At 39.4% G+C, this 26,738-nt stretch overlaps 1 protein-coding gene across 1 annotated transcript in view; it reads right to left on the minus strand.

Moving 5' to 3' along the window:
• Positions 1–26,738, minus strand: part of LOC109928798 (CUB and sushi domain-containing protein 1-like) — a 2,165,117-nt gene that overhangs the window by 1,890,358 nt on the left and 248,021 nt on the right. Inside the window, exon 2 of the mRNA XM_048597409.1 lies at positions 22,726–22,942. Within this exon, the coding sequence (XP_048453366.1) occupies positions 22,726–22,942 (217 nt within the window). The remainder of the gene's footprint in view (positions 1–22,725; positions 22,943–26,738) is intronic.

Below are 26,738 nucleotides of genomic sequence, written 5' to 3' on the forward strand. Positions count from 1 at the left end.
CCTTCATCAGAAAAGCCTTTTCTGATGAAGGGTCTAGGCCCGAAACGTCAGCCTCTCTGCTCCTATGATGCTGCTTGGCCTGCTGTGTTCATCCAGCCCTGCACCTTGTTGTCTCGGATTCTCCAGCATCTGCAGTTCCTACTATCTCTGATTCAATGAACAGAGTTCTTTTCTCTGAATATGCTGTGACTCCACTGGTAGACATAATGAATCAGTTTTGTGTTCCTGTATCATGTATTTTTTTAAGCTGGACTATTTTCACTCAGCACCTGTTCTAAATCACAATAGCAGGGTCTCACCTCTTATATTATTTTAAGCTTTGCAACCGTAAGCATGATAAACTGCTCTGACAGAAATGCAACAATGCTAGAATAGCAAATTCTGTTTCCAATATCAAGCTGACACCTGCTTTCAGCAACATGTGATAGTATGGACATTTTGACATCTAGCAAGTTAACAATTCTGGCAGCTTTCTCTCAGTCATCTCCAGAAACACATGTATGATTGAAAAGAAAACTTCGGACAACGAAAATCGTCATCAAAATTCAAATTCATGCTACAGTGATACAAATGTCAGAGACATTCTCAAGTGGTGATGGCATTTAAAAGACATCAATAAACTGCTGAAGCTCTTAGTAAATTCACTTTCATAAATTATCAGCCTTCAACAATCTATAAGTTAACACTTAAACATGACACGAAGTATTAAACTTGATGCTATGGGAACTTTTTTCCAAAGTTCTACTGCTTTCTAAAGTGTAATCTATTCTCCCCTCCTCTCCTGAAAGTGCAGAGCCACAACTGGGGGCAGATCCACAGAAATCAACAGCCTTCCAGAAACTAACCAAATCAGATAATCTGCATGTGTGAGCCCAGGCCGTGGATGTTGACAGATTAAAGAACCATGGAGGCAGAAATGTCAAGCCAAATTCTGCTCACTCATGCACTTTCAAGTAAAAGTCACTGAATAGCTACTGGGAGCAGAAACACGGGCTGTTTTTGCTAAATCCCAGAGATTAAAAAAAAAGCTGGTTAGAGTGAGTCTAGTCATTTACTTTCCCAGTCAGAGTTTTATTTCAACCCACACACCACAAACTCTAAGACTATTGAATATTTGTTCCCTATATATGTACAAACACCAAGTCAAGTGCCCCATTATGTTCTCATAATTAACATATAACCACCATCTGCTCCCTAGTACCAGTAGTCTCAGGCATCCCTCCCAAACCCAGCAGATGACAAGAGTTGTTCCTTCCACAGTTCAGAATGCTAACACAGACTGAAGCTTGTCTTTAACAACCTCAGAGAGCTTTTCAGTATCTATGTACCCTTTTAAATGTCAAAAAGTAGCAGTATGACATTGAAGTAAAAATTGTGATTGAAAGCAAGATTACAAATTATTTGTAAGCAAGTGTGTCAGTGAAATGTTGAATTGCATGTTCGCCTTTGAGGGGGCTTGAGGTTTGTAGTGCCAAATCGCTCACTGGAGACATGAACAGAAGATCAAGCTAACATGTCAAAGCAGTAACATGGGAGTGCTGCACTGTTGGAGATTCTATCTCTGACATGTGATGTTAAACTAATTAGTCCCAGTCTCCCCTTGCAGATAGATGTCAAAGATTCCATGAAACTACAAAGAGCAGGGTTCCTCTCTCTGGCGTCCTGGCTAAGATCGATCCCTTAACTAACATCACAGATGGACTGATTATCTGGCTATGATCATAAAGCCACGAGCATTTCTTTTGTGCAATTGACAGCTGTGCTTTTTTCACTGTTCTTCAGATCTCCTTGCTTGACTTAAATTTGTATTGAAACATCCTGGGATTGTGAAAGACACTATTATTTATTGTATTTATTTCTAACGAGAGAGGAGATTTTCCTGGCCTGTGTCCACATGAGCTGGATCACTCAGATACAGCTAAGATTGGGAAATCAGATGGCTGGGAATACATCCCTTCTCCATGCCTTTTTCCTTGATTTTCCATCTATTCATTTAATGCTATAAAAACTGGACTGTTTTCTATATGATGTGCACTTTGAGCTGTCTGATTTTCCAACGTAGTTAATCCATGTGAAGGCAGACCAGCAAACCTTCTCATTATGTGTTCAAACAATATCATAAAAAACAGCTTTCATTGCAGCTGGATTATTCTCCTTTTTTTTAATTTCAACGCACTTTACAATTCTTTCATTATGTCATATGAGTCACAGTCAACCACGAGAATAAAGTGATCCCTAAACTGTTGCAGTTTCTGTCATAAAGGGGGAAATTTTAATCCCCGAGAAATTGCTTGTGCTTGGCCTGGACAGGAGACCAAAGGAAGGAGAATATGGTTCACAACCCCAGTTTACTTCCAGTTTCAAAGGGTGGGAAGTGTTGGGCAGCCAGTATGTTCCAGGATGTGTGGAGGCAATTTAAATATCTTGTGAGGTTGTATGTCTGATATTTCATCATCAGTTTGAACTCAAGATTCCTATGTCACCACCATCCCCATTAGGCCTCTGACCTCCACTTTCTATTCCATTCCCAAGACTCCTGATCTCCAATTCCCAACATCCCTCAAAGCCCCTGACGAGCAATTCCCACTGCCACAAAATCCCAACCTCAATGGCCTACTCCCAGCTGGTCACCATGAAATCACCATTAAACGTCCACATGGCCCAGATGAATTCTCACTCAATTGAGCCCATGATCTTACTGCATCTTTCACCCTTTTGACACTCTTCACACACCTGCCCTACTGCCTGCAGAGAATTCACGACGGCGGTACAGTAGGACACTTCAGCTGGAGTTACTCTGCTCGACAGTTCCTTTTCCTGTTTTCTTTCTTTTTTCCCCCCTTTACTGCAGTTTTTATTCCCCTCCCACCCCCACTTTTAACTTCTTAAACTACCCTACGTGGAGGGAATGGAGAATGGCGCAGGCGAGCGCAGAAGTGAGTTACAGCTGGAACCTGGATCGGGAGCAGAGTTAGCACGGGCCGAGTCCTGGAAGCAAGTCATAGGCCGGAACCCAGAGTGGGAGCTAAACGAGCGTGGGCAACCACGGGCATGAGTGCTGGAGGCAAATCCGGAATAGAGGCCAATGCGTAGAGGCAGCGAGGCCTCGTTTTCTGAAACCCAGCGAGCACAAACTCAATGAGAAAAGACTATGTCTTGAGTACTTTATAGACGCTTTTTATTATCATTCTGGGCTTTTTAAACTCTGTATTTCTATGCTAGTCTTTTTTTTTATTATTTCAATTCTGTAACAACACTTAGAGTATCTGTACCTCGGTACACTGTACCTAACATAACACTGAGAGGCAACATTACAAATTTTCATTGCACTCATTCAAGTGCACATGACAATAAAGTCTATTCTAATCAATGAGGTTTAAAAGCCACAGCCTCTTCCCAAGCCAAAGGATGTACGCCCATGTTATGATCATACCCACACAACCACCATCCTCCCGATCGAACATATACCTGCAGCTTCACTGACAGATCAGTCTCACGCTATGTATCTAGCCCATCATCTCCTACCTTCACTTCGGTGCCCTTCCCCTCAACAGTTCTACTTCACTCTTTATAAATCAGGGAGCTGGTAAATGCAATTAGTCACAACACCATGAATTTATTTACACAGTGCTTACAGGTGGTTCATGTTCTGAGTTCCAATGCCAATCATTGACACATAAAATTAGAGCCAAAAGGCTTCAGTTTGAATCACTGTACAAAAATACATGCAGGCATTTACATTGTTAGCAGCCATCTCACCTTTTGCCATTTTTGAGCAGATTCACATCAAAGTCCTCTTCCCAACTAACTTAAAACAATGTTTCTCTTGCTCGAATCATCATCAGTGGTGTTTCTTACTGTAATTCAAAATTTATGTATGTATATTGAAATTGTCTGGTCTTTTGTGCACAGGAAAAGGCCAAATAAAGGTAAACTTGATCTGTTCCTTAATGGCTAGCAGAGAAAGCAGAAATATTTTGAGACCAATATGTTGGATCTTTATCCAGGTAATGCATGTTTCTGATTATGCTTTCAAGTTATCGTATGGATTAATTTAACTGGTTCAGGGAACTCATATCTTTCCTTCATTTTCACACTGCAGCACTCTAAATAATAAAGTAAGTTCTCCTCCAATTCGCACAATACTGACATCCTTCTTTTGTTGTGTGGTTTTATTTCATGTCTCATTTTAATGAGTTTGTGTTTGAGACAGATGAGTTGAAGACAAGGTATGGTCAAGAGCTGTTCTGAGGAAGGGTCACCGGACCTGAAACGTTAACTCTGATCTTTTCTTCACAGATGCCGCCAGACCTGCTGAGCTTTTCCAGCAACTTCTGTTTTTATCAAGAGCTGTCTTCAGGCATAGTTATTTTTAGAACCACATTTATTGCATATTAAAACCATTCCCAAAAATAGTAACATAAGAAATATCACGCTCCGAGCTTAATGTTACATTATTGAAAGACCAGTGTCTATACATGTTTCTATCTATCTAACGCACATACCTCTAACTAACTCCACCAATACTGTGCTTAGGCCCAGTTGGGAGCAGCAACACAAGGAGGCAGCTGACCACCAGCTTCTGAAGGCCAACCACGAATGGGCAATAAATGTCAGCCTAACTGTGACACTTGCATCCTGTTGAACAATCTCAACATTAGGAATATCTTAATTATTCTGAAGTAATGCTGAAATATGACACAATATGTCTAAAGTGCATTCACAGATCATGCGTCTGTGTTCATTTTGGAAAAGATTTCTCTATGGGATCTGTGAAAGATGTTGTAAAGAACACTTCTGCAATTTAATAACAGATATCAAACAAAAGGAGTTGCCTGTCTTTATCATCCTTATTTTGACCTATTTTCTTAATACATTTTAAAAATTTAATCTTGAATATTAATTCATCTTCATTCTATTTATTTTTCTTTTATTGACAGTTTGTTTCCAAATGAAATTTTTAATTAACTGTGTTATATGGTTCTACTGTGTTGACCGTACATATTGGAGATGGGAAATGACATTTTCTCAAAGAGATACTTCATTGATTGAAAGCTATTGACCCAGCTCCTATTGCATTTCTAACCCATAGCACCACTTGATTTTATGCGCTTAATATGGAACAAAATGCCTTGTTCTTATAGTTTTTACTATTTAAGTTTGAATTTTACATTTTCAAGGTTCTTCACACCCTCACCAACCTAACCCCCAAAATCCTAATTTTCCACTAAGTAATCTGCTTGCTACAGTTTACTCAAAGGAAATGGTGAGGGCTTTTCTTGTGTCCTCCTAAGTTGAACAATTGGTGAGGGGTTGCTAAACCATTATCAGACTGTGTGGACAAGTTATAAATTTGAAAGGTTTTTGACCAGAAATGTTAACTTTGCACACTTCTCCACAGATGCAACCTGACCTGCTGAGTATTTCTAGCATTTCCTGTTATTTTTTTTTTTTTTGTACAAATTCATTCTGGATTTGTAAATTTACAGATCGACTTTATGAAGTATCAACGAATGAACGGACTCCAACAAAATTGGTCTTGTAACATCCAGGGTAATCTATTTATCATATTGTTTTCATGACAGGTTTGCAGATTAAAATATCCTGCTTGGAATGCAGATGTTTCAACATAAGGTCAATTGCTGCAGGACATGTTGGCTTCAGAGATAGGTCAACAGGACAGTGTGGGAAAACAACAGTAATCTCAACAGTTTTGGGAGAAAACAGTAAAATAGTGAGTTTGAATTTGTGTATATTGACTCCATGAACTATCAGCTAGAAACACGAGGCCTGGCTTCAATAACCATGCCACTGATATATGAAGGGATTTGTGTTCACTAGTTAATTCCAAACAGCTGCAATTTATCATCTCATCTCTCCAACACGTTTGAAATCTGTGGAATGAATAGACGTTGATTAGTCTGTGATTAATGTTCGTTACATCAGATGATTCTATTTATAACAGTGGTGCACATGTCAAATGATTATGTACAGTTTGAGATCGAAATCAACAAGATTACACATTCCAATTGATGTAAATTACAGGAAACCGAGTTTAAAAATATTCCATTTCTACCTGCAGGCTTCAAATTAGTCAGGAGTTCCAATGAGTATGTCAAAGTATTGCTTTTATGAAGAGGCCACCACTTCAATAAAAGTGTTTACATTCCTTACTTTCTGCCCTATAGTGCAAATCTCCTGCAGCCATGTGAACTTTCAGCTCTGCAGTTTGTACGCTTCAGGTCTCCCTCAACATCAGTCCCACATGAAGGTACAATTAGGTCGCTCAGAGTAGGTGGACAGTATCCAGACAGTTCCTATCTTCATTGTCTGGTCATGAGTGAGAAACTCTTCCTCCCTCAATTGTGTGACTGTCAGCCAAGTCTGAAAATCAAGATCAGGCTCTAGCACAAACTGCTGACAGTTTTGTAAAGGAAGTCTACATTTTTGCAGCAAAAAAGCAGAAATTGCAAAGCAGGGGCAATTACTCCTGCAAGACAGTTTAAGATCTATTTACTCTCCCTTGTGGCAAAATTTGTTTCTGCAGCAGAATTGGTCGTAGAGATGAATACAATATCCCACCCAAGTCTGTGGTGGGTCTTTGGGGAACAGAATCTTGTTTCAGCTCTTACCCATTTTAAGCATTGTCAGAGTAAAATCTTCACACTCTGCTGCGTTTTCTTCTTTATTCTCAAAGATACATGTTTGGCTATCCTATGATGCGTGACCTTAGCCTATTGACACCCAGCAATGAAGGGTCATAATTATATCTCTTGAAGAATAGATATTTATTGACTTAATCCAACAGATATTGAACTAATCAAAATCAAAATGGGTATTGTGTGCACATTTGTTGCTTCAGGTTAAAATTTAATTTAAGGACAATGGTAGTTTAGTGGTCATGCCATTCTTTGAGTAATGCAGAAGCCCAGGGTAACATCATAGGTACACAGGTTCATCTCCCACCTTGGCACCTGGTAGAATTATAATTTAATTCATAAACTGATTCATAAGAAATCTGGAATATAAAATTCATCTCACCAATGATTATAATGTGAACTACCATCAATTGTTGCAAAAATACACCTGGTTGATTAATGTGCTTTGGGGAAGGAAATCTACCTTCCTTACCTGGTCTGGCTTAGATGTGACTCCAGACTCACAGCAATGCCTTAACAGACCTATGAAAGGGTAGTTGGGAGTGGGCAACACACAACACCCAAGTCGCATAAAAGAACTTTTAAAACGCGAATCAGGAACTGAAATAAAAGAAAATTAATTCCCAATCACAACACAATTTTAATACTAAATAGACAATGTTGGAAGCATTCAGCAACATTTGTGCGAGAAAAATAATTGATGAGGGCAATTTTACCTGAATCTGGGAATCAGGTGCAACACTGTTTCTACATTCAATTTTCTCGATACTGCCTCAGTGTAAGACTAGCAATTGACTCATTTTGGAGGTTTCCCAGTGAAGACTGAAGAAAAGAGTATTTGAGCAACCTGGATCTCAAACATGAGATGAAGATCATGGTTTATTTGGCAGCAGTGCCTTTGCACTTTGGCAAATTGGACAAATTATAGTAAACACCTCAAAGCACTGGAGAAGTACCATCAACATTCCATTCTCAAATTGTTCCAAATTTGCTGGCAAGAAATGCAATTGAGCAGCAACTCCCTCTCCCAAACCAACGTGCCCAGCATCAAGGTAATGATCACACAGTTCCACTATAAGAGTCATATCAATCATGTGCCTGACAGAGGACTCCCAATACAACTGTTCAGCCCAGAACTCAGTCATGGTGGAAGACTCCTAGGAGGATAGTGGAATGCTTTAGGAATATTCTCAAAGCATCCCTGAGGAGATTTATTGCCCCTGTCAATTGGTGCGACCGACTAAAATGGAAAATGTTTACTGATGAAGACACTGAACATACGGGTCTTATTAGGAACATGCAGAGGCCAAGTTGAGGTATTGGCGAGAAGGTACAAACTTCCAAACAAATCATATGCCCGATCTTTCAAGCACCACCTGCCCCCTATGTGGCAGAGTCTGAAAGCTGCAAAGAGAAATATCAGCCTTTCACAACCCATCAACTAAATTGGAAACAAATTAACCTCAATCCTAATGGGTTACACAAAAAGAGAGTTGCCTCATGAGTTAAGTCAAAATTACTCCCATTTTTTCCAGGATTGTCCTTTCATCAGTCCTGGGCATTATTATAAAATAACAAAGCCTTGGAAAAAAGGACAGGCCAACATAATTAATGAAGATTTCTGATGTAGTGGAGAGTATGGCTAATCAAATGGCACAAGTTTTGTAAGTAAATAAAAACCAATAGAACTGCAGATGCTGAAAATTAGAAACAAAAACAGAAAAAGCTTAGCAAGTCTGGCAGCATCTGTGCACAGAAATCAGAATTAGCATTTTGGGTCCAGTGGCCCTTCCTCAGAACGTGGTCAGATGAAGAAATGATGATGTTAGGTAAAAGTTTGTAGTAATAGGACAAGGTGAAGAATTGTGTCACGGTGAAGAAGTAAGCAAGCATGGAAACTATGGCAAAGCAAAAAAGGCTTTCAAATGATCAGGCAAGGTGGACTCGTCAACTCCTTTCAAACCCTCACAGGCTCTAGGGTTAGATCCAAATCAACATCAATGGAGCAAGGGTCAAGTCTGTTCTTGGTGCCAATTCTTGGATTTCCCTGTGAAATCTCATTGCCTACGGCGTCAAAGGGGATTGGCACAAACCACTAATCTCTTCTTCAGGACACGATCTGCCCCATGGATAGCTGTTATCAGAATCACAATTCACAACTCATTTGCTCCATCTCCAGTCCTCACCCTCCTCCCCCACCAACTATTTCTAATTCTTTTATTGGGTTTTCCCATAAATTATTCAGTTATTGTTATGACTTACTGGGGCAGTGCACTGAAAATTGAGGGCTACTATTCTCACAAGTGAACGATGTGGACTTTATCTTCATCTGGCAACACAGTGTGGAGCTGGAGGAACACAGCAAGTCAGGCAGCATCAGAGGACCAGGAAAGTTGACGTTTCGGATCCGGGACCCTTCTTCACAAGGACCCTTCTTCAGAAGAAACATCAACTTTCCTGCTTCTCTGATGCTGCCTGGCCTGCTGTGTTCCTCCAGCTCCACACTGTGTTGTCTTTGACTCCAGCATCTGCAGCTCTTCCTATCTCTCATCTTCATCTGTGCATTTTTACTGACATCACTAAAATTGATACATCAGCCTGTCTCATTAATTCATGCAACTCTTAACAACTTCCAACTTTCAAACTCACGCAAGAATGAAAGGATATTAACTGGGAATGAATAAGCATTGAATATACTTGAGCTTACCACAGTGGAGTTAGGCCTGCAAGGTGTAAGTTAAAGTGGAGAGGTACTTGGAGCACTTGCTACATACCATATAAATCATCATTTACTTCATAGTCTGTACCATAAGTTCTAACGCATGCCAATTGTACCCAAAGTTCATGAAAATGAAACCATTTAAATCAAAATGAATGTGCACTTGGGACAAAAAATAATGAAATCTGCTCTTTCATAATTCAACAGTCTTCACTGTGGAGCGGCTGGAAAGCTTTCGCTCCTGTGCCCATATTTTTATCCATCAGTAATCTAGACCAGGCTTTACATTCGCTACATGAATGTATAGGGTACAGATATTGAGCTTAGCAAGGACGTTCTGGTACAACCTGATTTCTCAGTGGGGAAGAACTGTCAGACACCACCGTAGGTAATCACTGTGCTAGCACATCATATAAAGCAGTAATGCCCACCTACTGAGATTCATCTTATAACTTTACATTCCAGAGTTGCCATCTTCTAAATGATCTTGGTTAAGCCTTTCAGGTATGAAGTGTCTTATACAACAAGGAGAGCTATTAGAATGGTACCAGGGTTGAGCAACTTCAGTGACATGTACAGACGAGAAAGGTCTGTGACCAGAAAAGTTTAAAGGAAGATTTAATTGGAGTATTTAAAATTGTAAATGATCTTAATAGCTTAAATAAGCAGAGAGAGGCAGGAGGGTCTGTAAACAAAGGAATTTATTAAAAACAATTGGCAAAAGCTTACAGCACGGAGACTGCAACAATTCAGAAAGGCAGCTCACCACCAACTTCTCAAGGACAACTTGGGACAGGCAATATATGCTGGCCAGCCAGTGATGTTCACATCTCACAAGTGAATAAAAAATAAATGCTGGGGCAATGGGAGCATAAGAGGAGGAGTTTATTTTCGTTCGGCAAGTTTGAAATTCTGTTTAACTGAACAAGTTTGTATGATCTGGAATATATTCCCTGAAAAGATGCTGGAAATAGATTCAACGGTAACTTTCAAAAGGGCATTGGATTTTTACTCAGGCTGGGGTGGCACAGTGGCTCAGTGGCTAGAACTGCTGCCTCACAGCACCTGGGACCCAGCTTCAATTCTACCCTCGGGTGACTGTCCATGTACAGTTTGCGTATTCTCCCTACATCTGTGTGGGTTTCCTTCCACAGTCCAAAGATGTGCAGGTTAGGTGCACTGGCCATGCTAGATTGCTCATACTATCCAGGGATGTGCAAGCTAGGCGGATTAGCCATGGGAAATGCAGGGTTATAGGGATAGGGTAGAGGGATGGGTCTGGGTATGATGATCTTTAGAGAATCGGCATGTACTCAATGGGCTGAATGGCCTGCTTCCACACTGTAGGGATTCTACGAATATACATTTAGCAGGATTTTGGATAAGAGCAGGGGAATAAAATGAACTGGCCTGATATTCCAGAGAATAAACATGATGGACAAAGCAATCTCCTTACGTGACATATAATACAACAATTCTATTTCTTACTGAGAAAAAAATGGTGCCTAATTGATAACAATAATTAATATACTGGTAGACTGGCAACATATGTGCAGGAAGAGATGCCCTATGAATCATAATTTGCTAAGAGCTAATAAATGAATTAGACTGCTCTGACATTAGATTTGTGTAGACGTTATCTTAATATTATTAGCTTATAATTTTCTGAAGTTGCCTATTAAATAGAAATTTATGTACAATAATTAATAGAATGAATACACTTTTAAAAATTTGATAAACATTAATGATTATCAATTGACTTCTCTGGCACAGAACATGAACAATGAAATATTTGGAATCTCATTCCTTCAGGTAATGAATTGTGGTTGGAGGTATGGAGCTTCTTAAAAAAAAAATTAAATTGTTTTCCTTGATTTTTATGGTAGCACCTCACAGATTCAAGCGAACACTAAACAAAATTGGTGAGGAGAAGCAAAACAAAGAAGTAGACTGCTCTGTGCTGTAAAGGTAGAGTAGCTAATTTCTTTTTTGTTTATTCATTAATGGGATGAGGGTGTCGCTGGCCAGGCAGCATTTACTGCCCATCCCTAATTGCCCAGAGGGCATTTAAGAGTCAACTACATTGCTGTGGGTCTGAAGTCACACGTAGGCCAGACCAGGTAAGTTTCCTTCCCTAAAGGACACAGTGAACCATGTGGGTTTTTCCGACAACCGGCAATGACTTCATGGTCAGTATTAGACTCTTAATTCAGATTTTTTTGTGAGGTCAAGTCATTTCTGATGTAGTTAGAGTCCAGTGGAAATCCTGCACTGGAACCACTAAAAATACAAATGTTTCTGAAGATATTCTTTTCTAACATGGAGGCAAACTTCATGCTCTCTGTCTTTGCTCCAAAGCTTATTGCCTCAGCCTCCCCTTGCCTGGGCAGAGATATATGCACCACATGTCCATCTGATTCTGCTGCAGGATTCAGCGCAGTGGTGGGATTCTGCTTCATCTTGCATAGGGCTCTATATATCCCTGACAAATAACTTCTAATAACACTGGGAATGCGATGGTAACAGCTGTTCCTACTTAGCTACCGCTGGCACTCTCACATCCCTTCAATCTCAACTCGAGGGAGCCCAGAAGCAAAAGAAAATTGAAGCTAATTCTCAAATAAACCTTTGCTCAACCAAGCACTTCTTTTTAAGCCATCTATTAAAAGCTGGAGGTGGCAGCACGTTCACAGACCTTAAGCATCTTGCTGGTTTATTAGCAGTCTGTGACCCTTATTTTGCTGGCTGTCTCCTGGATGCAACGCTATAGCATGGTGGTACCATGTTATTCTGCTTTCTTCATCAACATTTAATTACTCTGTTATCAGCCCCTGCCAGTTCACAATTGCCCATGGTTTCCATGGAGATGCTCCCCTTCAGTGCTCACTTGACAAATGCTACCACTGTCTTAGAAATATTTCCATCAACCCCTTCCTGCAGCGAAAGCTACACAGACAGGGACAGGCTCCATGACATTGATTTCACTTTTCTTTATCAATGTTCTTCACACATCTGAAGGCAGGCCTAGACTTTGCACTCAGTATGACTGTGATGGCTACAGGAAGACATTTTAGTTTTATTAAAGGAAGGCAGAATTTCCAAAGCAGGATGGCCATCTGAAATTGACATTAAAACAGGCAATAAAAATTTAATCAAAACGGCAAAATCTTGAGGAATTAAAGAACATTCCACATGGCCTTTACATTGTACTCTGTGAGACCACACAAGACATGTGCTGCCCCTCAAGACTCATTCAGATGTGGACTGTGGTCTGAAACATAAGAAAACAGTATTGAACAAAAGTATTACATTTTGCACCAAGGACTTAATTAAAATGGGACATAATTTTTTTGAAAAGCAGCATCATTAAAAATGTTGTGGCAGCTCATAGATCGAAGTTGGCATTGAACAATATTGGTAAGGAGAAGAAAAACAGTAAGGTTGGGGTCTGGCAAAATAAAAGTTATATGCAATGTCTATTGGTCAGAGAAAACCATTTGTGTAGTAAAACAAGCCAGGGAATATGCACAAGTATCTCTCATTAAGAAGCACTAGATTTCCCAAGTGTTTGGCCCTTCTCAACAAATTATTAACAAAATTGTTAATATAAAAATTGTAATCATAAAGGCCAGACTGTTTGCAATAAAATAACAATGCCCTGCAGTGCCATAAAAGAAATAGAAGGATATTCATTACATACCCTACAAGTAGTACTGTTGTCAATAAAACAAATTCAACAATACTGATTAGAAAAGATGTTGAATAAATTTGAAAACACGTGTAAATTTCATGTAGGGCACCATATTGAACTTTATTGAAATTTTGGAAACTCTTTTGTCAAAGAGAATATTGGTGCATTGATGAGGGCGTGATGATTCGGGGCGATTGGACTGAAGGGAAGTTAACAGAAACAAGCCTATCTGGGGAACTGGCAAAAAGCAGATAGGGAAGTGACATAACACAAATCAGAAACATAGATAATGTTGATGTGAATTAAATATGTATAATATAATATTGAACATAGAACTGGAAGATCATTGTACAAAATGAAGACACCACAAGTAGCTATTCACACAATTACGAGTCAGTCAACTTGCAAAAAGATGGAAAAAGAATCTATATATGTATTTCTTTTGCATATTCTTTTCTTTCACTCACTCAGTCAGTGGAATGCCACAAAGCATTGTTATTCTGATTTTGCACAATATATTCATCTCTTCAACATTCAATCACCTTTCTAAATATTATTCAGAATGAAAGTGATTAATGTAGATATGCATACAAGTAAACTTGAATGCAGTAACTTTTGAATCGCTCGTTCCAGTTAATTAAGAAGTACAGAATTTTTAGATTAGATCAAAGTGTTTTGTTTAATTGTTTAGAGATGTGCTTCCTTGAATTAGCAAACAGGAGCAGAAGTAGGCCATTCAGACCTTTGAGCCTCCTCTGTCATTCAGTATGATCAAGGCTGATCATCTAACTCAGTACCCTGTTTCAGGTTTCTCCCTACACCGTTTTATTCCTTTAGCACTAAGATCTTTCGCTAACTCCTTGAAAGCATTCAATGTTTTGGTCTCAACTGCTTTCCACGGCAGACAATTCAACAGGCTCACCACTCTCTGGGTGAAGAAATTACTCCTCACCTCAATTCTAAATGGCCTACCCTGGACCCTCAGACTGTTACCCCTGGTCCTGGACTCCCCAGGCATCAGGAACGTCCTTGCAGTGTTTACCCAGTCTAGTCCTGTCTGAATTTCATAGAAACCTCTCATTCTTCTGAAGTTCTAGATCGAATATAGCCTTAATTATTTCAATTTCTCTTCATACATCAGTCCTGAATCAGTCTGGTAAACCTCCATGGCACTCCCTCCATAGCCAGAACTTCATTTCTCAAGTAAGACCAAACTGCAGACAATACTCCAGGTGTTGTCTCACCAAGATCCTGTACATGCAGCAAGGCATCTCTGCTCCTGTACTCAATTGTGCTCATATCTCTGTCGACTGTCTTGTGTAATGGTCTGTGGCATATCCTGAAACATTCAAGTGATAAAGATAGGCTTGCGAATAATGGCCTTTCCACCAGAACTGAGATAATTAGCATCTGACTAGTTAAATGCCTCCAAAGTTTCAAAACATTGTAATGTAATACTGACTGATAAGATTTTAATAAAAAGGCATGCATTTAGGACAAGCACTAAAATAATTAAAAGGGGAGGTCAAAAATAAAATGTCTTCACAAAAAAGTGGTTAGAATATGGAATTCATTGCCTTTAACCTTTGATGCAGCAGAGATTATAGTTTTCTTTCAAAAAGGAAACAAGTTCCTTCAACGTGGATGGAGTTCTTTAAAAATGATTAAGTGTGCAGAACAAGCAATCATGAGAGATTTAAAAATGTAGTTCAAGTGGAGATAAACACCAAGAAGGATGTTTTTGGACCAAATGCTTTGTTTGCGTATTGTAATATTCAATAATTTGTCTACTTTCACAGGAGAATAAGCATCATAATGTTTTAATTATATGTTTTTACATGAGTTTGAATCACAAGGTCATGATTTTGAAACCCACAATAGTGACTTCAACGTGTAGTACGTAAGTCTAGCTTTGGAAAGTCTTGTGCAGTGAACGATATTAAATCAGCTGCATGATACCATTATTTGGGAATTATAAATACTTTTTTGCATAATCTTGCCAAAGTGTTCATTAAATGTTCATTAGGTACATGTTGCTTTTCCTTAAAGTCAAAGAGCAATGTCCTTGATTAATTGACAATTTCAGGAGGCATAGTTTGATGTGTTTTCGACAAGGCAGTAGGAAAATTCCATCAAAGTTCCAATGTTTGGACGTCCAAGAGGTTATGGGTGGAACATTCAAATATTATCTAAAACAGATTCATGTTGAACAAACTTCTATTTTTTGAACAAAAGATTCTCTACTCTTCTCAAGGAGGATGTTTGACCCAATGGAGACTTGTCACTGGTATATGTTAATTTTTCTATGGTACCCTTAGTAATCATAAAATAGTTGTACTGAGTTCCAAATAAGTTTGTCAGGTGTTTAGATCTGTTTAGATCATAGTCTGTGTTCAAGAGCTATCATTACAAAGCCAAGTCAATGTCTAAATGTGAAATAATATTACATTCCCATAAAAACCAAAAGAACTGCACCTGCTGTAAGTCAGAAATAAAAACAGAAGTTGCCGGAAAAACTCAGCAGATCTGGCAGCATCTGCGAAGAGAAATCAGATTTAACATTTCAGGTCCGGTGACCCTTCTTCAGAACTTCCTTTGTGTTGTGGAAGGGTCACTGGACCTGAAACATTAACTCTGATTTCTCTTCACAGATGCCGCCAGACCTGCTGAGCTTTTCCAGCAACTTCTGTTTTTGTTACATTCCCATAATCCTGGTTAAAACTCCTCTTCCATCAAAATAACTAAAATAACCCTGATTAACTAGTCAGTTAGTTCAGCAGTGTTTGCATGCATCTCTGCAGGTACAATCTGGTAGTTGCTGGCTGAGAAATTGAATAGCATCCATTCTTGATGCCTCAGCTGCACCATGTTAACAGGTTGCGCCCAAATGGATAGATTCAAGAGACCAAGATTTTGGGCCTTGGATCGTATAGTCATCTAGATCGCAGACTAATAGGATCACACAAGTGTTTATTCACCAACATGTAGTTAAGTGATTGGCTATGATCTTGGGCAGGTCAATGGGGACCTAGGAGTGCAATCAAAGCAAGATTAAAGAGGTCGGAACAGAACATTCTGCATGTCTTCAATAATATTCCCTCTGACTTTTCTTTGTACTGGCTGGGCTACAAACCCCTCTGGGCATGATGCTTTTGTCTACAGTCAGCATAATGAAGTCACTGAACTGTCACCATGTTAGCAAAAACCTATATACACCAACATGCAACACATTCCAGATTGCTGCTTATTTACACAATTCCTGCTCTTCCTTTCTCTCTCTCCTTGAGGGCACTATTCAAGTTCCATCTTTCATTGGCTTCAGCCTAACTTTCCTCCATGCAGATTATACTTCTCTTCTCAGACATCCCAATGCACCTCTCTTCTGACTGGTCCCATTCTCCATCTCCATTTATATATCTCAGTCCAATCGTCTCAGCATACCCTTCTTTACAAATCTCTCCTTTTACCTGTGCTAATACATCCCATTCTAACTTTCCTCTCATTCCAGCTCTTTACTCACTGGTTGCAGTTTCACTTTTTCTTACACATCCCCTTCTACATCCGCTCATACCTGTTCCATTCCCCTCATCTCACAGTTGAGATGTCAACTCCCTTTTGCAAACATATGTTCTCAGGAGCACAGATCAAATGTGAAAGGAGTAGGGAGGATGCACATAAATTGAAAGTTTGGTTTAGATAATGAACAGCTTTAAAAATCCATTCATCTCACCAAATACTGGAATAATCTGAGCTCTTATCCATTATCTATTGACCTAGGCATCATCTATGCACCTGCTTGTTGATGTACATGGCTCTTACAAAATTGAAAGCATTGACTGTGCTTAGATATAAGTCCCATAACTCCCTTTCTTATGGCACTGTGAAAATGGGCTGCAGCATTTCAAGGCAGCTCACCATCACCTTCACAAAGACAAATAGGGATGGGCATCAATGTTGGCCCAGACAATAATGTCCACAACCTATGAAAAGAATTTTTAAAAAGATTCCATATATCAGATCATTAATTCATCTGCATCGTAAATCTGGCCATCAGAAAAATTAGGTTCTCATTGAGACTAAACCCATAGACTCCAGTCCAGACTGAGTGTCTTTATTTGACCTTGATGGGACTTATCCACCAGGTTTGTAACCTTTGATTGCAATGATTCAAGTTGAGCCTTCCACCCATCCAGTGCTGCTGAATGGGAAGGACTCCCCAGTTTTATTATAATCCAAGACTGATACACAGAGACTCTGCAAGCCCATCAGTTTTACTTACAGCAGACTCTCCCTTCCCCTCACAGGCCGTTTGGCCATCAGGGAATTTTCCAGTATCTCTTGCCTTTCCAATCCTTGGCCAATCAATCTAGAATGCTGTCATCCTTTGAGGAGCGGTCTCTCTTTGGGCTCCAAGACCTTGTCCTACTGCTCTCCTCCCTCACTTCTTGCTGAGTGCTGCTAACTTCCAGACACAGCTTCCTCTCTGCCTCTCCCAACCATGTTCGTGATTGCTACTCCTCCAATTGAAGATTGCACATTCACCCTGACTAAGCTTTTCTCTCTTCTGCCCTCACTGCCTCTGTCATCAGAGGTTCTTTCTCTCTCTCTCTCTCTCTCTCTTGCACCCACTATTATCTCAATCAAGGTTTCCTGTCTCCCACCCTCACTGCTCCTCCTCCCAATAGACACTCCCTTCTTCCTGCAAATACTGTCCCTCCAATCAAATATTCCCTCTCTCCTTCAACTGTTGCTCCACCAAACACAGCAAGCTGTTCTGGAGTTGTCACATTTGATGCTTACCCACACCATCTCCAATGTTCGGAGCTCACTATTGTGAGCTGTTTCATATATTGTATACCTGGGGAAAGTTTCTAACCCATTCGCTTCAAAAGTAAATTGTTGCATGAAGCATAGGGATACAACTTCATAAAATACTATGTAATTCTAAGTATTACATTATATTCGGCCAACTGATTCTGTTTCTCAGATACACATCTCCACAAGGGCAGAAGGTACAGCTTCCAAGATTTGAGTTCCAGATCTGTTGACAGAAGCTGTTTTCTCTGTTGATTGAAAAGAAAGCTTTGAAAAATCCAAACCAAAACTGGAACAAGTAATCCAAGATCTCATGAGCCTCAAGTGTTTCTGGCTCTATATGTTCCTGGCAGCAAACAGACTGAAATTCTGGAGAAAGTCGAGTTTTGAAATAAATAACTAAGCAGGATGAAGCCCACAACATGGACAAGTGAAGCTGATTGTGCAAAATGCTTGTTCCACACTTGTTCACATCATTTGCTTCAAAGAATGATTGGCCATTCAATACTGTTTGGATAAATCGTTATCACATTGTTCAATGACTGTCCTCAATGAAGCAAATTCCATTGGAGTAATGGAATTTATGTTTACAACAAATGGTTTAAGTTTACAGTGATTTCTCTCAGCATTACATTTGTTTACAATCATAGCTGTGTTATTTATGTTCAACTTTCACTACAGGGATTGTTTTTAGGCACTGCTAATAAGTTTGCTGAACTCACTTCTATCATTCTTTTTACACAATTGAGCTCATTGTTTTCAACTTTAGTGTAGGGGACTAAATATAGCTTCCACACAGACAACATTTTCATACAGTAATGCTGCGCTTAATTCTGTACATGGACTTTGTTATTTGTCAATCTTTAAAACCATACTGAAAACACAGGAAAGCCTCCTCCTTTGTAATTAAGTCATGCAGATATTCTTATATTGCTGCCGCTCATACGCAATCAATTCACATCTTCAGTTATATTTCTAGGTTTTTCATAATTTTTCCACAGAATGATATGTTGGGGCTGTTTAACAAACAAAATTCTGGCAGATTTGTCAAAAAGAGCCGAAAGGTGGTAAAAATGCACACAAGCTAATCACTGAAATTTCTTTATGCGCCCCCCACCTCAACCCAAAAGGATGGAAAGAATATGACTGGCTGAGTTTTAATTGAATGTTCCACTCCTGTTGTGTTAAGAAATTCCAGTTCCCTGGCCTTGGACCAGAATTGTCTGGTATAGGATACTCCCCTGTTGGTAAAAACAGTGAGATGTATCATAAGAGAAACACACTATAAAGACAATAAGACCAGAAGAAATAGGAACAGGAGTGGGCCATTTGGCCCCTCAAGCCTGCTCCATCATTCAATAGGATCATAGCTGATCTGACATTGCTCACATCTACTTTCCTGCCCTTTCCCCATAGCTCTCGACTCTCCTACTGATCAAGAATCTATTTCAGCCTTAAGTATACACAAGGAGTCTGCCCCACAGCTCTTTGTTGTAAGGAGTTCAAAAGACTCACAACTCTCTGACAGAAGAAATTCTTCCTCATCTCAGTCTTAACTTGATGTCCCTAGATTCTGAGACTGTGTCTTCAGATCCTAAATTTTCCCGTGAGAGGAAATATCCTCTCAGCATTGACCTGTCAATCTCCTTAAGAATCCCATATGTTTCAATGAGATCACCTCTCATTTTTATAAGCTCCAGTAAATAAAGTCCTAAGCTGTTTAGCCTTTGCTCATGAGACAGTATGGGGATAATCCCAGTGAACCTTCTCTGAAATATTGCTAATGTAATGGGATCTTTCCTTAAATAGGGAACAAAAACTGCTCACAGCTCTCCAAATGTGGTCTCACGAGCACTTTATCCGGTTGCAGTAAGACTTCATTATTCTTATATTCCAACTCCCTTGAAACAAGGGCCAACATTCAATTAGTCTTCCTGATTACCTGCTGCACCTGTGTGCTGGCTTTCTATTTTTCATGTCCCTTTGTGTTGCACCTGTCTGCAGTATTTCTCCATTTAAATAATGCTCTGATCTTTTGTTCTCCCTTCAAAATGAACAACTTCACATTTTCCCACATTATACTCTACTTGCCAACTTTCTGCCACTTACGTAACCCATCAATATCTCACTGTAAACTATTTGTTTCCCTCTTGCAACCTGCCGTTCCACTCTTTTTTTAAATCATTTGAAAACTTGGCTGCAGTATATTCGCTCCCTTCCTCCAAGTTATTAGTATATATTGCAAGCAGTTGCATTCCTAGCATTGACCCCTTTAAAACTACACTGGCTACGGGTCACCAACATTGAAAAGAACACCTTATCCCCACTTGCTGTTTCCTACCCATTAGCCAATTCACTTTTCATGCCTGTATACTACCTCCAACACCATGGGCTCTTATCTTATGATTTAACTCTTGTGAGGTACCTTGTCAAAAACCTTCTGGAAGTCCAAAAACGACACATCTACTGGTACTTTCTATCCATTCTGGTTGAGACTTCCTCAAAAAACGGCAATGAATTAGTCAGACGTGATTTCCTTTTCATGAAATGATGCTGAGTCTGCTGAATTAGATTATGATTTTCCTACTGCTCTGTTCTTACTTCCTTATATTGATTCCAATAATGTTACGCTAATTGGCCCCTAGTTACCTGCTTTTTGCCTCCCTCCCTTTTTGAATAGGGGTGTCACATTGGCAGTTTTCCAATCTTCAGGTACGTCTCCAGAATTCAAGGATTTTTGTGGTCCCAGTACTGATCTCTGTGGAACCCCAGTGGCCACAGTATCAGTGCTTTCACTTCTAAAATGCCTTCTTGTAAAGACAGATTTGTGAATGGCAGCATGAGAAAATTCCAAAGCATTGGCTGTCATGGAACAGAAATATTACATTTCTCAGGTTGTTGCTGGAGTCTTCCTTCCTCCTTCAGATTTTGTTTTTGCTGTTTTGAAGCAATGACTAACTAGTGGTTGATATTTTACATGCCTGATTGAATAATAAAATAGGAACAGGTCTGCCAGTCAGATTATGTTCTGAGCCTTATACTTTTTTATTGCACCTTAGCTTCACATTTCTTGAGACACTTACCCACTAGAAAATGCTTATTGATTGAGATGCTTTCAGTACAGGATCATTATCAATACCTATTTGCAACATTTAAAAACTTAATGGGGTCAGTTAGCTCACCTGGCTAGATAGCTGGTTTATGATGCAGAGTGATGCCAAAAGCTGCAAATCCTGTACCAGCTGAAGACACCATGAAGGTCTTGCATTCTCAACCCTGCCCTTTGCCTGAAGTGTGATGTCCCTCAGGTTAAACTCATCACCGGTTGTCTCGCTAAGATAGTAGTTGCATGGTCCTCTGGAAATATGGCAACTTTACCTTTACTGTAGTTAGCTTAGTTGACCTCTTGACCTGTACCTGGGACCTAGGTCATGATCAATTTTCATAAGAGTTCTGAATAAGTTGCAAATTTGTCATTTTCTATCAGGTACCTATTTGGGCATTTGTCATAGTTTACATCTTTCTTTCAGCTTTTCTAAATCACCAAACATTAATTCAACAATAATATTAATCTCGCTATATTCCAATTAATAACAGATAATATTGTGTACAGCAAACTTCAGTTGTTGTTCTGTCAAGGTTTCTTTCTATCCCCAGCTATGTCATCAAATATTAAGATGGCCACTTGTACTTACGAGAGACACAATTTAAATCAAATTGCAAGTGATAGTGTAATGTTATTAAAAGTAGCAGCATCCAGCCAATGGCCCTCCTAAAATTAGTCAATGTCACAATGGTTGGTTTGTTGTTGTGCCTATTGTTAGAAATTCAGTGCAGATAGATGGCTTTCTTATAAAGGTTTGCTATAATTCCCAGCAATAAATCTGAAAGCAGAACTATGAAATGTTTTGCCTTCCAGCTGACATCATTTACAAATTATTTCACTGTCACAATTTTTTCTGCACCAACTAGACCAAAGGCAGATCGAAGATATTGCTTTCTTGGGGGGAATCTATCATTTGGGCTTTTTGTCAATTGTGTTTAAATGAATATTGTATTGTGCTTCTTAAACCAAAAATTTATTCTCCATCAGTTACCAAATTTCTAATTTAAAGACAATGCTTGTTAATTTAAAAAAAAATCCTCCAGTTGTAATGTTGTTTGTGAAGCAGCTGTCATATGATGATTTTGGCTTTAATAATGCTTTCAGTTACATCATGTTGCTACACAAAAACTGGAGATTTTCACTTCATTTGCCAAGAATCCGACAAAGTAAACTACAACTACAACTAATGAGATATAAAGTAGGCATTATAATCAATCCTTTCAAGGGATTAAGCACAATCCATCAGGGAACATGACGTGGGTTTAAGTCCAGAATTCATGTCTGAGCCTAACTTGTGCTATGATGTGAGAAGACCAAAATATCCCACTGCGAAGAAGCAGAGACTCTGTTGCCACAAACGATGCTGTGTAAAGTCAAAGACAAAGTGCCATTGGCAAAGCTCTCGGAACAAACCATCAACCTGTACCCCTGACCAGGGTAAAAAAGGAAAAATTGCAAAATTGAACCGTTGCTCCCAAATCAGGAAGGCTTTATCTTTTACAAAGCAGCTAAAAGACATAATGGAACATAAGAAATTTCAAATAGCAAAATGAAGTATTTGTTAAATTCTTCACCCATGAATGTATATGTTTTTAATCAAAAGAATGGACTGATCTGCATGCAACAATCACAAGTTCTGCATTAGCTCTTACAAAGAGCTACCAAACACATCTATCAACTACTTTAATGCTGACAAGTATATTCCAGCTCTTTCCATAAACAAATGACACTGTACCTCATTTTCAAGTTGCTCTGCTGTGGTTGACCATCGTAAACGGATAAAATATCAAAGTCTTCTTCTAAAGCAAAGATCTGGAATACCAGCTGTATCCTGTTCCGTTCTCCTGTAATGATAATCCAGGTGCAGTTCGCATAATTTGGGTAACCATAAGGAAATCCAGGACTTTCTATTGTGCCATTTGGTCCTTGAACTAATCCACCACAGGGCTGATCTGCAATGAAGACAACATGTGGTTATATAATAGTAAACACAAAGCACTTTTATCAATAGATATTGCACTAAAAACAAATAATGCATAAAAGCAGTCAACCTTCTCATTTATATTGAGGAGATGTGAGCAAACCACAATAAGTAAACTTTTCAAAGGAGATGCGGCCAAATGCTGGAAGATGGGACAAGATTTATATAGGATATCTGGTCGGCATAGACGAGTTGCACCAAGGGTCTGTTTCCATGCTGTATATCTCTCTGACTATCTGTCATGATTGTTCTGCTACACAATTTGTTCCACACAAGTAAAATAGGCTTATTTCATTGTGATATGACAGTAGATTGAGCATCTAAATCTGACACTGTGATGCCCTACTTCTTGAGCATACCTTTCTGATCACAATAAGTATGAACATATCATTCATTCCAACATGTTCGTCTCCACAAAGCAATTTGGCAGGGGCACTTCAGAAGTTAAGATCAAATGAAACATTTCAAGTTACTATAAAACTCACTGTACAATTAGAAAGTCTATAGGTTTTGAGTTGGTCAAAAATTGAAAGGGACAAAGGCTTGGTGGAGAAAGAGTAATGAATGAGGCACTGTCAAATTTCACAGATTGTTTTCAACTCCACAATATCGAGAAAATTGAAGGATGACAGGTCGAGGAAAGAGGACTGTTTGTAACAGTGGAGTTCACTGTGTCCAGGGCCAATTGGCCACAGGGAGAATCATTGTTGTTAAAGTGGAAAGAACATAAAAATGGGATTGGCAATTTTATTAGCCCACAGGCTGTTGAAAAGTCAAAATGCCCAACTGCAACAAGCAGTACACCTTGTTCCATTGGAAATCAGGGACTAAATAACATAGTTGGGACTATTAATGCAATTTTAAAGGACAGTAGCAGAGCTTCTGACTTATGTTTGCCATGGGTTCTGAAGCAGAAACAACCAAATACTGCTTCTACAAAATGACAACAGGCTGCTGCCTTGAGTTAATCAGCCATCTGAAGACTGCAGAGTTCCATTGCAATGTTTATCTCGCTCACCTAATGGATTCAAATCAATTTGTAGTTTCATAAATTGCAGCTGCTGTTTTTGCCAATGCCAATGCCACCAATCAATCGCCTTTAATACTAAGACTAAGATACATTGCTAAAACAGTATCAATGGGATTGTTCAGTTGATTATGCTGTGCCCACCTTGTGAATGATTGGTGTTCTTGTTGAGCGCTCAAATTAGATGCACGTTCTATTCCCAGAATTAATATGTGGCATTTTGTCATAGACACTAGAAGATATAAAATGGGTGGTGACAATCTCATCTTAAAGGCTTCATCTAAAGTCCAGACTGCAATGGGCTTGCAGTGAAGTGTCAGAACTGAAAGTTATGTACGTACAGAAGGGAAATTATGTGCTCTGTGATAGTTTAAAGAAATATGAAGGGCCAGAAAGAAAGGGCAGGGAATTGTTACTGGACTGAAAAACCCCAGTGGGGAAGAAAGCACCACAATGTTCACCTCTTTTAAAAAAAAATAAGGTATAACACACCAGGTAAAAAACAGAATACAGAAATCAATGGCTAGATCGTGCAAAATTAATTATTGTCATCTGTGTGGCATGTCACAATTGTATTAAACAGAATCAGCGTCCACTGATGAAGCATACTGTTTCACATATGCAATTTTGATAGTGATTCACGTGACCCTGGGAAAGCCAAACATCCTGGGGAAATTGTATTTTTCTTGCATTTGTTATTAAGGGAGGAAGATAAAAGATATAGTCACTATTTTTCATTGAACAGTCAAGGTGAAAACGAAGGTCCTTATTTCAGGGAACCAAGATTGTAAAGTGCAAAAGAGTGGAGGTAAATCAGTCAGCAGAGGTTATATCATTGAACCGTGTCATTTTACAGCACAGAAGGCAATCCTTCAGCCCCCCATGCCTGTGCCAGCTCATTGAAATAGTTATCTAATTGGTCCCACTCCTCTGCTCTTTCTCATATTAATATCAGCAGACTTTTCTTTACGAGCATTTATCCAATTCCTTTTTGAAAGTCATGGAATCTACTCCCACGACCTTTACAGGGAATGCATTTTCATATCAAGACAAATTATGTTTTTTTTTATTGCTCTCATGTTGCCAGGGTTCTCATCATAGTGGCTTTGTCTCCTTTAGTTATGACCTTCTTTCCACTATAAGGTAGATCACCTTATTGTTCGTCCTAAATTTTTTAAAATTTTGAATAACTTGATCGTATTTTGACTTAATCTTCTCCTCTTGAATGAAATCAATGCCATTCTTCTCATTTTTCTAAACAAGTGAAGCTTTTATCCCTAAAAGGTATTGTAATAAATCTCTGCATCCTCTTTAAGTCCTTGAAATGCTTCTTAAAGTCTGGTTCCCAGTATTGACCACAATATCCTAGCTGAATACTAATTAGTGTTCTTTAAAGGTTTAGCATATTCTCTTTGATTTATATTCTATGCATACAATTATCCCCTCCCTGGAGGTGGTGAGGAGGGCAAACTGACCCTGGAGGCATCTTTGCCCCTTTCTTGCCAAGTCAACAGTTCTGATCACCCTATTCTAGGAAGGATATTATTAAACTGCAGAGGGTTCAGAAAATATTTACTAGGATGTTGCTGGGAATTGAGGGTTTGAGACAGAAAAATTAACTGGAGAAACTGTGACTTTTTTCACTGGAGCACAGGAGGTTGAGGGGTGATCTTACTGAGGTTTATAAAATCATGAGGGGTATTGATAAGGTTAATAACAAGGATCTTTTCCTTAGGACAAGGGAGTTCAAAACTATGGGGCATTTTCTAAAGTAAGGGGAGAAAGATTTAAAAATGACATTAAGGTTAACTTTTTACACAGATAGTCGTTCATGTGTGGAATGAACTGCCAGAGGAAGTGATGGATGCATGTACAGTTACAGCATTTAAAAGACATTTGGATAAATTCACAAATATGAAAGGTTTGGGGGAATATGGGCCAAGTGCAGGCAGGGGGAACTGATTTAGTTTGGGAACAGAGTCAGCATGGACTGGTTGGACAGAAGGGACTGTTTCCCTGCTGCATGACTCTATGACACTAAGTGTTGAACAAGAAAGTCCAAAGGAAGCCTTCTTAACTTGCCACCTATTAAGAACCTTAAGAGGACAGTTTACAACCATTTAAGGGCTTCAGCTCGCCACAGGCCTAATTACCTGCCTTTCCAACAAGCAAGAAAAGTAGTTGTTTTCTGACTGTGAAACCAGGGTGGCCTCGCTAACTCATGTGGCTAGGGGATGGAAGGGAGCATCCAGTCTCCTCAACCAGGGGGCAATCAGTGCCAAGGATGGGAATCAAGGCCAGGGGTAGCAATGAAGAGATCTGAAAGAAAATAAACTGCCTCTCACTGTTGTCCCCAGCTGTTGTCATCCAGCTCTACACCTTGTTATCTCAGATTCTCCAGCATCAGCAGTTCCTACTATCTCTGAATCAGTTTTAACCCCACTGCGAAGTCTCTTCGAGGGATGCCTACATTGAAGAAGTTACCCTCCTCCTTCCAGAAAGACCTCAGTGGATCTCTCTCCCACTGCAACCCTCTGGTAATCTCTTTGGCCCTGAAACTGCTCCATCATGTCCTGAAGCAAATCAGGTACTCCATCCCCGCCTCCTTGACCTGTCCGTCTCCTCTCCACCTATCTGCTCCTTTATCCACCTTCCATCTGCCTCCCCCCTCTGTATTTATTTCAGAGTCCCCTTCCCCTCCCCCATTTCTGAAGAAGGGTCCAGACCCAAAACGTCAGCA

The sequence above is a fragment of the Rhincodon typus genome, chromosome 5, assembly GCF_021869965.1.
Source record: "Rhincodon typus isolate 14 chromosome 5, sRhiTyp1.1, whole genome shotgun sequence".
NCBI classification, from domain to species: Eukaryota; Metazoa; Chordata; class Chondrichthyes; order Orectolobiformes; family Rhincodontidae; genus Rhincodon; species Rhincodon typus.